Genomic DNA, 16990 nt, shown 5'->3' on the forward strand with positions numbered 1-16990 from the left:
ATTAGAAAAACATGTAATCTGAAAGTAAAGGTGAACTCTTGTTTACATATAACCCCAAATACTACAAAACCACCGAGTCATAGTTTAATTCTGCCTCCAAGTGTAATTGGATACGAGAACAGATGCAGGGAGTGGAGCTATTACTTTGTGAGATCAAATGTGAACTCTGACCCTTTGGCCAGCTGGCAACCAATACACAGAGGGACGGATGTCACGCATGCTTTTTTTAAGGTCATTTTATTGTTTCTATCAGTTAAATTAAAGAAAAAGATAAGTTAAAGAAATAAATATAAATTAGAACGTATGACCAACTCATTCAACCCTCACTTTATCTGACACAAAGTTACTAAACATGTCCATGGTACTCATAAATATAACAAATAGAATAAAACAGATAAGCAATAAGCAACTAAATCTAACTCAGAAAATGTCAGTGTGTATGTAAGTTTAATACATAAATGTATTTTCAGCATATTTCCCACCCGAACAAAAAAGCTATAGACTCAACAGTGGTTAAGCATGTTACTAAGTGACCATCAGGTGTTGCTGATTATCAGTCTATGCCCTGACATCAGCAGATAAGCATACGAAGGTCGCGAAGACTAAACCACTGCACCACTACGTCAGTTGTGGATCACTGTGACACTGATCACGGTCAAATTCAGTTTGAAACCAACAAGAAACACACAATGTTGTTAAAAATAACGGCAGTGATTTTAGGCAGTGCTGCCGTCATGTTGGAACTCTTTATTTAGATGGATGGAGTGATGCGAGCTCAGTACAGCTGCAGGACAGCAGATGGCACCGCTGCATCGTCCTGTGGTTCGTACTTGGCACCGAGACTCGTCCACGTTGTTCTCACTGTCTGACTTCGCTCCAGTTCCCCTCCCTCTATCCCTCCCTCACTCTCTCTTCCTCGGTTTACAGTATACACCTATCTATCTCCCACAAGCATCAGCAGTCTCTTCATCAGTCTCCGCGTTACGGGCGCTAGTACGGCGTAAAGCATGGCACCTCTCCGTCCCGAAGAACCGGGTTCAGCTGCTGCGTACCTCTGCGTCTTTCTGTTGACCGTCTCGGCCTGGATGGCACTACCGGGACCCGTGCGCTGTGGCAGCGTGGCTTTAAACCGGCGAGGCTGGGAGGATCGCACGTTTGACTTGAACGGCGGAGAAAGAGGCTTCCTGCCGGGCCAGAAAGCAGTCGGGGCAGGGAGCACACCCCGCTTCAGAAGAGCCCTGTCCTGGGATAAACAAATGTCCCTGCTCAGCAGCTCGTTCGTGCTCAAAGGGGATGCGACCCACAACCAGGCGATGGTCCACTGGACAGGAGAGAACAGCAGCGTAAGTAGCCTCTCTCCTCATCCTGTCCCGTCTCGAGCCACTGGTTCATGCACCATCCCTATAGCCCCTTCTTTGTCACCTTCCACCATCCGTCACTCCAGCGTCAGCGCACATCACTAAAAACAAGTTATTGTTCTCGCAGTAGGCTGCTGCTGCGGCTGCTGCAGACGCACACTGCGCGCCTCTCAGGGAGAAGAGGCACGGTGTGGTTTTTATGCACCCAGGTGGTCCACCTGGAGGCGCCGTGGATGTTTAAAGGCTCCGGGCTTTGTTGAAGCATCGGGACTTTTTAATGGCTTCGTGCAGGGGGTGGGGGTGGCTCAGGGTCACGAACATCTTGTTATTGTCTGTTTATTCTGCTCAGAGAAAGTCAAACATTCATAATGGAACGTATTATTACCGGATTCCTTACTATGAACCCCCTTTTTTCGTACGCAACGTAATTGAAGTAAAAAGAAGAAATGGCTCATTTTAATTTGGGGCAGAGGCCAACCGGATGGGAGGCGGTTTAATGTTCACTTAGTGCCCCGGGTCCCCTGACCCCAATTTGAATTACAACCTCCTGTGCCATTGTGTACCATGACATTAGGAAGTCCAAGGACGCACCGAGAGCACGGAGCCAGTGTGGAGACAAGGGGTGCGCGCTAAACAGACAGCTGGGTACTTAATTTAGTTACATGAAGCCATGACTGAAATATTGATGGAGCCTTTTATTCATGAATTTTGCAGTGCCTTGTTTATTTGTGGTTTGGAACCCAGTTTGGCTTAAACGAAAATGGATGTCTTGGTCTAGGCAACTTTTTTACACCTTCACAGCCACTGCCGTTTAAATAAAGCACATGTAGGACAGATTTCAGACATTTGTGGCATATATATGATATAGATCCCTCTGACAGCATTATTAAATGCTGTCAGAGGGGTCAAAATAGCAAAACCCATAGCCTACATAGACATATTTTTTAGATTATCTGTGTTGTGGGTGAAACAGCCCGAAGTATGATACAGCTATTCTAAGAACATACTGTGTTTTTTCTTAGCCTTCACTTTAATCACAGCAGCTACACTAAACAAGAGTAGTCTTTGTGATGTATATTGACAGAGGCTGGGTGGGGAGGTGGAAAATGGTGTCTGGTGGGGACATCACTTGGAATGAGAGCCTTTTTGTCAGACTATCACATTAAATGTGTCCCTAGAAGTAGCTGTAACCACTCCTGGGGGTGGAAAAATAATGTGAAGGAGGAATTTCCTGAACTTTCATAACAAATTGATTGCTAAATAACATAATGTAACAAATGTAGGATTATGGAGGCTAAGGAGAATTTAAAGGTGATGCAGGCAGCTCTGCTTGTTGGTGGGTAGAAATGCAAGTAGAATTTAAGGTCAGTGCCAGTAGCTAGAGCTCTTGAAAGCACAGTATACTGGTGTTTGCTGCGGGAGAGAGATGGAATCATGATTTGAATGCAAGTGTTCTAAATTTTTAAGTAGTTTAATCTATACTTTGTCTCCAGCTGTGTTGTTGTTGTTGTTGTTTTTTAACTTTTCTAAAGGATTACTTGTGGAAACCAAGTCTAAACCTTAAGCTTCCATATGGGTTTTTCCAGTTGCAGTGGTTGGCTAAATTCAGCCTGCAATGATGTTTTTCTGTTCTTTTTTTTTAGCAGGTTGAAAATGGTTGGTTTTAAATGGTTTCTTTAAAAATTCTAATGGTACGTGCTTGTGAGATCTGCTTTTGATGGTTTTATTCTAATTGGAAAGGATGAACTAACACGCTAGGCTTGATTTCATTGGGAATTTTAGCACTAATTAGCTTAACTTAATGGTGGCATTAAAGCAGCTAGATGTCACTCTTTTGACAAGATTATCAAAGCCCTGATAAATAATATATATAAGATAATTAATATATCTTTTTTTTATCTTTTTTTCCTAAAATCAATAACACAACAAATCAAAGCAAAAATTAATTTATTTATTCAGACAACATTACATTTTACTGATTCTTTAGTAAATATAGTTCTTAATTTCCGTTTGAGATCAGAGTCTGGTTTGAAATAATGAATGTGCTCAAACAAACAGCCCAAAATCACTATTGAGAGCAACTCGCCACAAATCAGTAATGACTTGTGGGATTATACTACTTTGGCATTTAAGACGGGGCATTTAAGTAATAAAAAATTGACATTCTCCCAGTGGACTCAAGCCTATCTTGCAATGAACTTCCTGTCTTCATCTCTTCTTCTTCTTCTTTTCTTTTAATCGAGGCAATGTATCCTCGGGGATCTTAGCGCTCAGACTCTGCCAGCCATTGGAACTCCAAGTTTGACTTACCCACACCAAGTTAATTGAAGATATGTACTCTGAAAGGTCGATGAGACTGAGTTCATCCCAGCCTAATAAACACAGAAAAATGGTGCCATTCAATTTCCCTAAGGCTGACATTTATGAACAGCAAGCAGATTGATGGAAGGGAAAAAGGAATTTCTGCCTCTCTTCATGTTTCATGATGTCATTTTTGCATCTTTGATGTTCCAAATGTAATTCCTTGATGAAAGGGTCAGGAGTGCAGAAGACTTCAGATGTCGCATCGGTCTTGATGATGGCTTGTCAGAGATGTAATAGAGACCACCTAGCAGTTAAAAAAAGGATAACATGCACGCCTTCCTTTAGTTATTCAGGCTAATTATTGCATGTAATGTGTATATGCTGTTCTGGGCCCCGTCAACTTCTGGCCAGACTACAAAGTGTTTTTTAGACTTATTCAGGTACCTTTATAGTAAAAGTGCTGTCATTAAAAATAGTTTGCTCTGTGTACTCTCTTCTGTCCCCGTGGCAACTGTCACTTTTCTTGGGCAATCCTTGATTGGTCAATTGATGGCTTAAAGCATAAAAGAGCCTTCCCTCAGGCTACCTCCAGAGGTGTCTTTGAAGAACAGAGAACACAGTTATATGTGTGTGAGAGAGGCTGCTTTAGAACAACAGAGCAGTGAGAAGAGGTGGAATTTAGATCCAGACAGAATCAGTGAAGCAGTAAAAATTATTTTCAGTCCAAGTTCTACCTAATTGGTATTTAATAATCCAAAACAGAACATGTTAAAGGTCACAGCTCCTTGAAAATATTCATGAACCACAAAAGACTGAGAAGATAAAATAATACCAAAATAAAGAAATAAATTAACCAGTACTACTTAGCTGATTATCCAGTGTATTATATGTCTGCATCTCTCATTAAGTAAATACAGTGTACAAGTGTAGTTTTTTACCTGTTTACTGACACATACACGTATTCCAATTATAGTTATATAACGGACTTGGATATAATGTGTAAAATGCGAGCTTTCATTTGAGGATATGGTAAACGGCCTGTACTTGTATAGCGCTTTACTTAGTCCCTAAGGACTCCAAAGCGCTTCACACTACATTCAGTCATTCACCCATTCACACACTGGTGATTGCAAGCTACATTGTAGCCACAGCCACCCTGGGGCGCACTGACAGGGGTGAGGCTGCCGGACACTGGTGCCACCGGGCCCTCTGACCACCACCAGTAGGTAACGGGTGAAGTATCTTGCCCAAGGACACAACACCTGAGACTGTCCGATCCCGAGCTCGAACTGGCAACCTTCCGATTACAAGACAAACTGCCAACTCTTGAGCCACGATCGCCCACATTCAAATTGGAGGAAGGGTTTAGGAGTTCCTCTTTTTTTTTTTAGTTCAGCCTACTAAATTAAAGCTTAAAGTCTTCACTTCATCTGCATCTGAGTTGTTTCATTTAAAATTCATAGTGCTAATGTACAGAACCAAGATTAAAAAAAAGTTCAAAAAGTTCACTGTCCAACTATTTATGGACCCAACTGTATGAAAGAGAAAACAAAGCAGCAGGCTTGTTATATCGCACTCTTTCAGGTTGATTGAATTCTTTTATCTGCACTAACATTGAGTTATTTCTCAATGTTAAAATTCACTATTTAAACCTGCTCCTGCTGCTAAAGTAACCATTGTGATGAAATTCTTAATTGCTTTTCATGGAAATCAAGTTGTTATTAATGATAAGAAAATTCTCCCCTTTCAAGTATACAAGAGAACTCACCAAATTATTTGCAATGGCACCACATACATTTATTTACCCAGTGACTGATTGTGTTTTTCCCAAATACTGCTCATATTCAGAGAAATGTTCAAAGAAAAGTATATTCACATATCTCACTATTATATTACTATTATATTGGATATGGAGTGATTGCTATATGACACTACTAATGATGTATAGTCCATTAAATTGCTTTAGTTCTTCCATAAACTGAAAATGAGACAGCATTTAACTCATGATGTTGATCAAGTTGAAAAATGTACTAAATTAATATTATGTTTTAACCAATAAGACTTCAGACTAACAATAAAGATCACAGATACATCAGGAAAGTGTTTGCCTGAGTCATAGGTTAAGGTATCTGAATTTTATACAACTGAAGTTCTTCTAGAAGCCAGAGGATCTGCTCCCTGCGGATTATTAAAAGAATGCAGGTTTAGGGAAGCTCTGAACTGGAGTCACTTTGGATGGAGTGGTTATACCAGACTTCTGAATGATGGAAACCTCCGTTATTGAAAGCACTCTCCTTGTGATTCTCTCCCTCGGATCTCTCTCCTTGACTTGTCGACTAGCCTGGGGGAATTCTGTGTTTATTTCTCTCCCTTTATTTCTAGGTCCTCTCTGTGGTGATGTGAAGCATTAATGTCTACATGTGTGTCCCTGATGTGCGGATCTGTACTGGCTGGGAAACAGCCCTCAATATTTAGTGGAGTTTCTCTATACATTTTTTGTGGATTGATTGTTTTGTGGCAATAACATTGGCATGTCAGTCACACTGCTTTTAAATTTGCAAGCCTATGTGTGCTGTTGTTGATTTTTTTTAAATTTATACAAATCACAACAACAGTCGCCTCAAGGCATTTTATATTGTAAGGTAGACCCTACAATAATACATAAAGAAAAAAACTCCAACAATCATGTGACCCCCACTTTGGCAACAGTGGGAAGGAAAAACTCCCTTTTACCAGGAAGAAACCTCCAGCAGAACCAGGCTCAGGAGAGAAGACCACTTTGAAGACCACTGTGGTCTGAAAACTCCTGCTCACTCTGTCTTTAAACCTAACCCTAATCCTAAGGCCACATTTTGGAGTAAAGCAGAATTTATATATTTTTTGTTGTATGCTGAATGTTGGGCAGCATGGTCATGCAGTGATTAGCACTGTTGATTTGTAGCAATAAACTTGTAGGTTCAATTCCGCCATTTGTCCTGGGTGGACTATGTGGGCTTTGCCTGCACTCCCCTGTATACATTGGTACCCCAGCTTCCTCCCACAGCTTGCAGTTAGTAGGGTTAGGTAAACTGGTGATTCGAAGTTGCTCTTAAGTTTAAATGGTTGTCGGTTTCTCTATGCTAATCTGTGACTGACTGGAAAGCTGTCCACAATGTACGTATGGAACAATTTGGACAGTGTTGGGGAGTAATGGAATACATGTACCAGCTTTATGTATTTAAGATACAAAATATGAGTAACTGTATTCCATTTAATTCCACTATTTAAAAAGTTGGTATTCAGACTACAGTTACTTTGTTGAAATAAATTGATTACACGGCGGTCTTTTCCTGTTTCGTATGTTAGGCTATGCTCTTTCTATTTTTGGTAATTCCACGCCGAGGCTCTAACGCATAATGACATGAAAAAATATTTTTACAAATGATTTAATATGAAGGCAATAGGCAGTTTTCGGCTACAAGCATGACACGGAACCCAACTTATTAGCCAGAGATCCCTTTACTACGGTTCGGAGCCGCGGATCTGTTTTATATACGCGCAGAATAGTTTGCTATACGAGATCGCTGCAAAAAGTGCAGCCTTACCTAATGTCCACCCTCCTCCTGTTACTCGTTTTATATTAAGATTTAAAAATCTAGTTGGTATTGGTATGGCGAGTAACCTTCAGTAATAGTAATAAAGCACAGAGCAGGTTACTTTTAAAATGCATTCCACTACAGATGCCCCAACTACATGAATGTAGTTGGGGCATCTGTAGTGGAATGCATTTTAAAAGTAACCGTCCCAACACTGAATTTGGATGCAAACCACATTACTAACTAGGGGTGCAACCAAATAATTTCTTATATAGAATATCGGTCAGATATTGACTCAAAGTGACTGAGTGGAAATCTGTCACAATCTATTTAATTACATTTTACATTCCTCTGCCCAAAGCTGATGTACCACTTTCAGTAGCATGACTAAAAGCTATTTTCAGCTGCTTCCTTGTCATAAGGGTCCCACAGCAGTTGGCGCTGCATGTTTGAATTGGCACAGTTCTACACCAGATGCCCTTCCCAAAGCAAACCCAAAGGGGGATTTGTACCTCTGGCTGGAATTGAACCGGCAACTGTAGCGAATATGTAGTAGCACAACCAAAAGTCCTAATGTCAACCTAAAGATGGCTCTAGATCAGGAGTCAAAGTTAAGTCTAAGTGATGCACAGCTCCCCAAAGTGAGAAGCTCATAGCAGTGAATAGCTGTTTCCACTTACCTCTGTTATGCTCCTTGTCATTGCACATAGAATAACTACCTAAGTATACTCATCCTTCTTTTCACCATTTTCAGTCTATTCCTCAATTGATAGTATTAATGTCAATGTTATCGTCCACATTAACTGTTGTCTTTGCGTTGCATATTACAGAATTGTAGGTAATACCACCTTTAATACACCATCCCCATTGGATACCTTGCTTACACCATCTTCAGATTGCATGCATCATTTCAGTCAGTTGGGTCTGGGGATTATCTGTCTGCTGCATACGTCTTATCTAAACATCATATTGGTTGAATTTAAATAGAGTATTTAGAGGGAGCCGGTTTCATAATAAGGTTGCTTTCCTTTATTTGCATGCAAAATCATGGCTCATGCAGGTGTGTACACATGGACACACACACGTCCAAGCTGTAACAATACGTGGCCATATTCTTAACATGCACGTGCACACACACATTTGGGTCTCTTGGGTCCTGACTTAATGTGAAAGGCATTTGTTCACGCTTCACATACTGAACAGACAGGTTATTTGGCCCCTGGTCGTTCTGCGGTGGAAAATTGTTTGCACATGTGAGGAGAGCCTTTCTCGTCATTTATCTTGTCTGTCCTCATTGGTCCTGCTTAAAAAGATACTCCAGCACGGAGGGAAATGATGTTGTCGCCTTCATGGAGTCATGGCTCCCCTCCTATCTCGAGCTCACAACTAAAAATGGGAAGATCAAACTAGACCGCGCTCACCGCTCTCTAGCACCGAGGCCGGGCCCCAGCCAGCGCGCCAGACCCATCATTATGAAGCTTCACAACTTTGCTGATAAACAACGTGTGATGGCCGCAGCTCGGCGCCTGGCTACGCAGCCGAACCAACCAACAAGTCGGATCAAAGTCTCCTTCTTTAATGATTATTCAGCGGCGGTAGCCAAGAAACGCAAGGCTTTCGACGAGGTGAAAAGCTGCCTGAGGAAGAAGAATGTGGATTATGCGCTTCTCTACCCCGCCACACTGAGGCTGTTTGCCAACGGCAAGGAGAAGAGATTTAACACACCGGAGGCAGCTGCGTCCTACGCGGACTCGCTGCCCTGAATCCCCGTAACCACTGGAGTACTCCTTTTCTTCACACTATGCCTTAATTAACCGGTGTGAGTACTTGCCGAATCTAGGCGTATATGACTCTTTTTTTTTCGTCCTCGCTGCTTATAAGCGACCAGGTGAAATCTTCCACCCCATCGGGCACCGGACGGACTGTGTTTTCGTCTATGGGTAGGCGTGAGTTACGCACGTGCAATGCCCTTCGGCTTTCCCGACGGGCAGGAGGAGATTGGTTTTTCCCTACATGTTTAGTAGGGCTGTTGCCAAATCACTGTTCTTTGAATGTTCCGTCACACAGCTCTTTCATGCCTTTTTTATTTTTATTTTATTTATTTATTTTTTCAACCAGGGTGTGGTGAACCCTTTGGCTCAATATGCTTTGTGTGATACATGAATAAGTCTAATAATGAGTAGGCTGCGAATATGCACCTGGAATGTACGAGGGGTTCACAGCCCTATTAAGAGGAGGAAGATATTTACTTGTCTAAGAAAGGACGGTGTAGATGTTGCTATGTTACAAGAGACACATCTTGATAATAATGAACACTTGAAGTTGCAACAAGGATTATATGGACAAGTGTTTTTTTCATCCTTCACTACAAGAAGTAGAGGAGTGGCAGTGTTGATTAGGAAAAATGTACCTTTTGTAGTAACTGATTGCATTAAGGATCTGAAGGGCCGCTACGTGATAGTCAAAGGGGTTTTGCAAGGCCAAAATATCTTATTACTGAATGTTTATTTTCCACCTGCCCACCCAACTACCTTTCTTACCAAAATGTTTCTGGAATTAGCCCCATTTCTTCCTAACTCTACCGTTATTATTGGTGTTGATTTCAACTTAATGTTAAATCCGCTTATGGACAGATTTCCACACAGCATTGCAACTCCTTCTCCTCAGGCCAAAGCGCTTCATGCTCTATGCGACGAGTTTGGACTTGTGGATGCTTGGAGATATACTCACCCCTCCGATAAGCAATACACATTTTTTTCGGCTAGGGTAATCATGGATCTCGATCTTAAAGCTGCGCTTCATAGGTCCCGCCACTGGAGGCTTAATACCATTATTCTTAAGGATGAGGAATTTACCTCTCACTTCTCTGCAGAATTTAAAGCGTTTTTGGATATCAACACCCCCTCAGCTACTACTGCCTCTGTTTTGTGGGAAACATGCAAAGCTTATGCGAGGGGCCTAATTATTTCGTATTCTGCGACAAAGAAGCGACAACGGATGGAGGAACAAAAATCTTTAGAGAGCGAATTGATGGATAAGGAGAAAACATATATTGCCTCCCCATCACCACCATTATGGCAAGAAATAACCGCACTCAGGTCAGCGCTGAATTGCCTTCTTACCAGAGATGCAGAGAAGAAACTTAAATACACCAGACAGAGGTTCTACGAGCATGGAGATAAGGCCGGTAAATGTCTGGCGTACTATGTTAAGAAGCGCGCAGAATCGAATACCATTGCAGCGATATCTGATGAAGGTGGCCACAAGATATATGAAAACAAACTGATAAATGACTGTGTTAAGAAGTTCTACGAAGCCTTGTACTCTTCTCAACAAGTCCCGGAGGGGGTGCAGCTGATGCATAATTTCTTCACCCAATTCGACTTACCAAATTTGTCAGAGGAACAGAAGACTGCCCTTAACAGCCCTATAACTAAGACCGAAGTGTTTAAGGCTATTAAATCACTGCGAAGTGGAAAGTCGCCAGGGCCTGATGGCTTCTGTTGTGAATTTTATAAACAGTTTCGGGATATTATTGTGGAACCGCTTCTTGATATGTTCAACCACTCCTTCATTACGGGTGAATTCCCGCAGACACTGAAGGAAGCCAACATTTCCCTAATTCTAAAGAAAGGGAAGTGTCCTGATTTGTGCGGATCCTATAGACCTATAGCCCTCTTGAATGTAGATAGGAAACTGCTTTCTAAAATTCTGGCCACCCGCTTAGAAAATTTTTTACCTGTGCTGATAAGGGAGGACCAGACAGGCTTTATAAAGGGTCGAAACTCAGCCACCAATGTTAGACGCTTACTGAACGCTATTGTAGCTTTCAAGCAAGAATCTATTGACGGCCTGGTGCTTTCTCTCGATGCGGAGAAAGCATTTGACAGAATTGAGTGGTCTTATTTGTTGTATACTCTGGGCAAATTCGGCTTAGGGGAGAATTTTATAAAATGGGTCAAAGTTATCTACAATAATCCACAGGCAGCAGTCCTGACTAATGGACTTAGGTCTGATTACTTCAACACTCATAGGGGAGTTATGCAGGGCTGCCCCTTATCGCCCCTTCTATTCGCTCTGGCCATAGAGCCTCTTGCTGAGGCCATAAGGGCGACGCCCACAATACGTAGTTTAGAGATTGGACAGCTGTGTCATAAAATAACCTTATACGCGGACGACATCTTGATTCTTTTGACTAACCCTGTAACATCCGTACCCAGTCTCATTGAGGTGATTGACAGGTTTAGCCATTTCTCTGGCTATAGAATCAATTTGGCTAAGTCAGAGGCCATGCCTCTCGGTACTCTTTTCACAATGCTGGCTACTGTTCCTTCCTTTCCTTTTAAATGGTCTCCTAATGGATTTGTGTATTTGGGGATCTTTATTACCCCGTCTCTCGACCAATTGTACAAAGCCAACTTCACACCCTTATTTGGCAAACTCAAACAGGACCTAGAGCGGTGGGCGTCACTTCCTGTCTCCTGGCTAGGACGCATTGCCCTGATCAAAATGAATGTGCTGCCCAGGCTATTGTATCCTATCCAAATGATCCCCGTCTTGTTCTCTAAGAGAGTACTGAAGGACATAAATGGTTGGCTCACCTCTTTCATCTGGAACAAGCGCAGACCCAGACTCAAGATGGCAGTGTTGCATCTGCCAAGCTCCAGGGGCGGCTTGGATCTACCTAATATTAGATTGTATCAGCTTTCTGCCCATTTAAGATTTGTGAGCGACTGGGTTAGGGGTAAAACCTCAATCTGGTCGGATATTGAGACAGCTCTGTCACAATGCAAACTGAGCGATCTATTATTTTGTAATGATTTTAACGGAATTAAGGCCCTTTGTACAAATCCTGTAACAATCAACACCCTAAAAGCGTGGCGAATTGTCCGCCGTCTTGAGGGAAGATCGAGAATAACATCAACCTTTACCCTTATAATGAATAACCCTGCTTTCCCTCCGGGTTCTTTGGACCCCGGCTTTCAACGATGGTCTGATAAGAATATTAAGTCTCTTGGTGACCTTTTCTCGGGTGGTGAACTCATGTCGTTTGAACAGCTTACCAACAGTTACGGCTTGCCTAGACAGGATTTCTTTCGTTTTTTGCAAATACGACACTATATCACTCACAATACAACCCTTGCTGAGCACCCTGAAGTATCTGATGTTGAGAGGGTTTTGTTTGGGCAACAGCTGACGGTGTCTCTGAGTTCATTTTACCATGTGCTTAATGCTTTGACTACCACTGATGCGCAGGGGATTAGAGGTGTGTGGGAGAGGGAACTGTCGGTAACCATAGATGAAGATAAGTGGGATACCGTTTGGTCTCTCGCAAAAAGGATTTCAATTTGTACTCGGACAAGAGCAATCCAATTTAAGATTTTACACAGATTACACGTATCCCCTCACCGCAGACACCTCTTCAGCCGCTCTCTTTCCCCTGTGTGTCTTAAGTGCAAAACTGATGTAGGGACTTTAACTCACTGTTTTTGGTCCTGTTATAAGCTTCAAGAATACTGGGCTGACATTACAGGTGAACTGGGGAAAATCTTCCACGTTGATATAGAGATGGACCCTTTGTCCCTGATTCTAGGTCTTCCAAGTGACCGCCTAAAAGCGGCGGCCAACAAAAGATTGTATAACACTCTAACATTTGCAGCCAGGAAAAATATCCTCTTACAATGGATCAACGATAGGACTCCCACTGTCTGTGGCTGGCGCAAAATAGTTTTTGAACTGATTCCTCTGGAATACCTCACACACGTTATACACCACAGTGTGGGTCAGTTCTATGGGATGTGGCACCCCTTTTTGGACTATATTGGACCGGACCTTTCCGCTATCTTATTCAAAGGACTACTACACACGTGATCACCACCCGGGCACTGTAAGACTGACTCACCACCTCTTGTATGTTATATTTTGTATTTTGTATCTTGTATTATGCCTTATTTAAGAGCTGTTGTGTACGTTTTGTGTTTGTACTGTTTTGTTGTTCTGTGTCTACTGTCGAGACACTGTCGTGTTAAAGGAAAATCTGCAATAAAAACAATGATAAAAAGATACTCCAAACCCCAGACTGTAAATCATCAGAGCTGTTTGCTCACTTCTCCTCTATCTCTGTTTAAAATGAATCGCACACTGTCTCCAAATTATAAAGTGCACTATCACCACAACACGCTTGCCAACCAGCAAGGCCTTCAGGACACATCTAAGCATGTCACAGTGTCACTCCACAGTATTGAATGGCTCCGGGCTTCATTGTCATGCTTGCTGTGCATAATGCTACTGTAAGGGTTTGGACGATATATCTCTGTCATCTTATGTCATCCCAGGACTGCTTTAAAATATTAAATGTTCCAAAAGCTATATTTTGAATTACAAAAAGTCTAAGCCACTTTTGCAGAATAATAATGTTAGTTCAATATTTTCTCAGTGGATTATGACCAGAATTTCTTTGGGATATCCAGCTATATTCCAGCATGCAAAACACGGGAATTGTCTGTGACTACACTATTATTGTTTCATACTAATTCCATCTACAACATGACAGTTGACATTTTGATGATTTATGTTCTTTATCATGAAAATAGATTGCTATTGTGACCAAATCCATTAATCACAGTGAAGGAGTAAGATTATAATTTTTCAGAATTCCCTTCAGAAGTTGACTGAGGTGCTTCATTACTCTTGGTGCCAGTGGAGATCTTTATATTGGTGAAATAAAGATCTTTATACTAAGTGAAAATACATGATAAGGCAAACATTCTAAGTAAACTTGCCTTTTTGTTACTTTCTGAATATTATAACCATTTAAGTGGTTGAAGTCAAAAACATACCAGCATAAATATGTAACTTAAACCAGTGTCAGGTTTAGCTACTCACGACCACATCACTTAAATCTAATCTGGCTATCTAACACTGCAGAGATGGTAATAGTCCTGAGTTTGAAGCACGATGTGCATATATCTATTGGCACAATTAACACAGACTACAAGTGCAAGTTAATTATCTGAAAAATAAAAGCACAGCAGACCATCAAGCTCATTGTTCAATAAGATATTTATCCGAAGCCTTCATCAGTGTTGGCACATGGCTGCTCTTTGCCACTTGGCGGTAGGTAGTGTTTGCCAGTTCAATGCTATGGTTGACTTGCTAACAAGACCTTGGAAAAGTACATGAGGCAGCATGCTACTGTAGTGTTACTGTCTAATTAAGTGTTCAGTGACACCAGGCAGATGCTGGTTGCCCAGGAGCTAAATAAAAGCATCGAATCACCTTTGAGTTGGAGGCTATTCTGAGGCTGCTGGCGTCAGTGCTCACAGACTGCTTGCTCTGTATGTGAGGTGCATTGTTATACAATTATTCTCTTTTCCTGTATGCTCTTTAACTTGTTTTCTGGCTGGAAACCTTCAAAGACTTTAAAGTTATTAAAGATGTGTGTTTACTTGTATATTTGTACATGCAATGGATCAGAGGGATACTGGTTACCAGAGCGGCTGCCAAAACAGCTAGTTGGCAAACTGCAGGACACAAGAAAGCCCCTCGTCTGCTTGAACATTCAAATTTTCAGCCCTTTGTTACGGTGCAAAAATATTCTCAGCATGTGCTCATTGTTTTTCCAGATTTGTCCCTGTAAACAGAGGGCTTTCTTTTCTGCTTCGTTCCCCTGTTGTTTTGTGCTCCTCTCAACATCTTCTGCAGCTCAGCTGTCATGGTCGAACGTTCCTGTTCGTGTTGCCCTGGTAACCCACATTGGAATCCTGTCAGGGTCTTCCAGTGGTTTGGTTCCTGATATGAATTTAGAATGGCCCCTCACCATGGACGTCTCTGAGGTCCTGCATATTTTATGTAGAGCTCTGGCATAAATATATGCCAGTCATATTGAGATTGTCAGGTGAAACCCTTGTACCTCCAAACGTGAACTTTTCAGTAACAAAGGAATGTGACCTTTGGCTTTGTGGCAACCATCGTATTGGATTCTGACAATATTTGTTAGTCTTTGTCTCAGCCAAGTCAGATATCTGGACGACCAGCATGAAATTTCCCATTTTTGGATTTATGGTTCTCTTTGCGTGATTTCATTATAAGTTTAGTGGTCTGCTGACCTCTCTCACAATTAGGACAAACACCATATTAGATCAAGATTCATTACCAAAGACTTTATGGGACTAAACCTTTGTATTCACAGTGTCCAGAGGATAAATGCTTTCATGATAAATTAGATTTATCATGAAAGCATTTCGAGTAGATTAGAGCACAAGCACGTTCCCCACTGGATGCTTCATTGAGCACTTTGCACACTTTTACTGTCACTTGGTTACTGGTTACTTAGGCAAAAATATAAGTGTTACACGCAGTGTTATAACCGGTGTCTTGTGATCTAAAGCAGATAAAGTTCACAAATATGAATTTTATTTGTGTCCCAAGGACAGCCACTTACATATACTGTATTATATTATATTATATTATATTATATTATATTATATTATATTATATTATATTATATTCATTGGCCTCTTCATGAGTGTTATCCTTTTGGGTGTAAATTTAAAAAAAAAACTGTCAACAGATTATTGAAAATGAAGTCTTAAAAAGACCAGTTAACTTTTCACACAGTTTTATGGAAATTACAATGCATAGATATATAACGCTTGCTGTATTTCTGTAGGTTTGTTGTATGTTGTGTGCGTGAGGGGTGGTGGGAAATGTCTGCCTGCCTCCAGCCACTGGAGGACTAGTGGGAAAGCTCTCCCTATAGCGCCCCTCTGAGAATTGTGAAATGCAGTCCAGCAGGGTTTCTCCAGTATTTCGCGTTCACAGTAACACACTTAGAGATTGGATCTTCTCTCCTTTGTGCTAAGCCTTTGCCTTTCTATCAGCCCCCCTCAGAATCTGAATCCCACCTCTCCCTGTGGACCGGGTTTATTTTCATTTTCTTTTGTAAGCCATTTGTACAACAACAGCATGAAGCTTTTCACACAAGCCAGGCATCAAGAAGAATTGTCCTTGTTTTGGGTGGCAATTGCTGAAGGCAAGTACAAAAATACATAGTAAATGCTCAAAGTTTAAAACTTCACCATTATGTTTGATTTTTATTTATTAATTTTTTTAAGTTCAAATTTTTTTTTTGCACCTTACCTCGGAGTCCACTAGAAATCTTAAAAAAAAAAAAAAGAAAACATGAATTCCCCAGTCTGAGACTTGGATGCCATGTCATTTGCTAGTGTTGATGGGGGTTTGTCCACTGTGGTTCATGTGGACAAACCACATGAAACACAGTGGACAACCACAGTGGACAAACCCCCATCAAACACAGGCGATGCAGCCATCTACAAGAAGAATTTAGGGTGTGTCATACTTCCATATGCTGACAAATGAAGTGGAAGCAGAGAAACACTCAACTTGGGCTTCAGTGACGCCTTAGTTGTGCCACAAGCTGATTGCCTCCACATCTATGGAACACCAGGGCTGATGTAATGAATTAATTAAATACGTCTCTGAAAACATCTGAGCACTTTTGTTCAGATGTTTTCACTTTTGCAAAGAGGCTCTATCTTGACAAACCAACCAGATATCTGAAGATTAAACCACTACATTCTCGGCTAAAAAATATTAAAAGTGTATTTGTTGACACACAAATAGGGCTTTTTAAAGTACAGTTCTGTCAGTTTCCACATGCCGGTTGTTGGTGTGCAGAAACACCTTCTAAAAACAATGGCCACCAGGCCAAAGCAATGGTTTTGACTCGAT

General features: G+C 41.4%; 1 protein-coding gene across 3 annotated transcripts in view; it reads left to right on the forward strand.

Moving 5' to 3' along the window:
* The first annotated feature begins 901 nt into the window (after positions 1-901).
* Positions 902-16990, forward strand: part of sorcs2 (sortilin-related VPS10 domain containing receptor 2) — a 387669-nt gene continuing 371580 nt past the window's right edge. For all 3 annotated transcript variants that reach the window (XM_086285286.1, XM_086285287.1, XM_086285288.1), the window contains exon 1: positions 902-1343. In XM_086285286.1, the coding sequence (XP_086141412.1) occupies positions 1008-1343 (336 nt within the window). In that variant the 5' untranslated portion in view covers positions 902-1007. The remainder of the gene's footprint in view (positions 1344-16990) is intronic.

This window comes from Aulonocara sp. 'chitande type north' Nkhata Bay, linkage group LG3 (genome assembly GCF_057382095.1).
Source record: "Aulonocara sp. 'chitande type north' Nkhata Bay isolate Kocher_YH1m ecotype deep benthic linkage group LG3, A_spYH_male_GT1.1, whole genome shotgun sequence".
Lineage (NCBI taxonomy): Eukaryota > Metazoa > Chordata > Actinopteri > Cichliformes > Cichlidae > Aulonocara > Aulonocara sp. 'chitande type north' Nkhata Bay.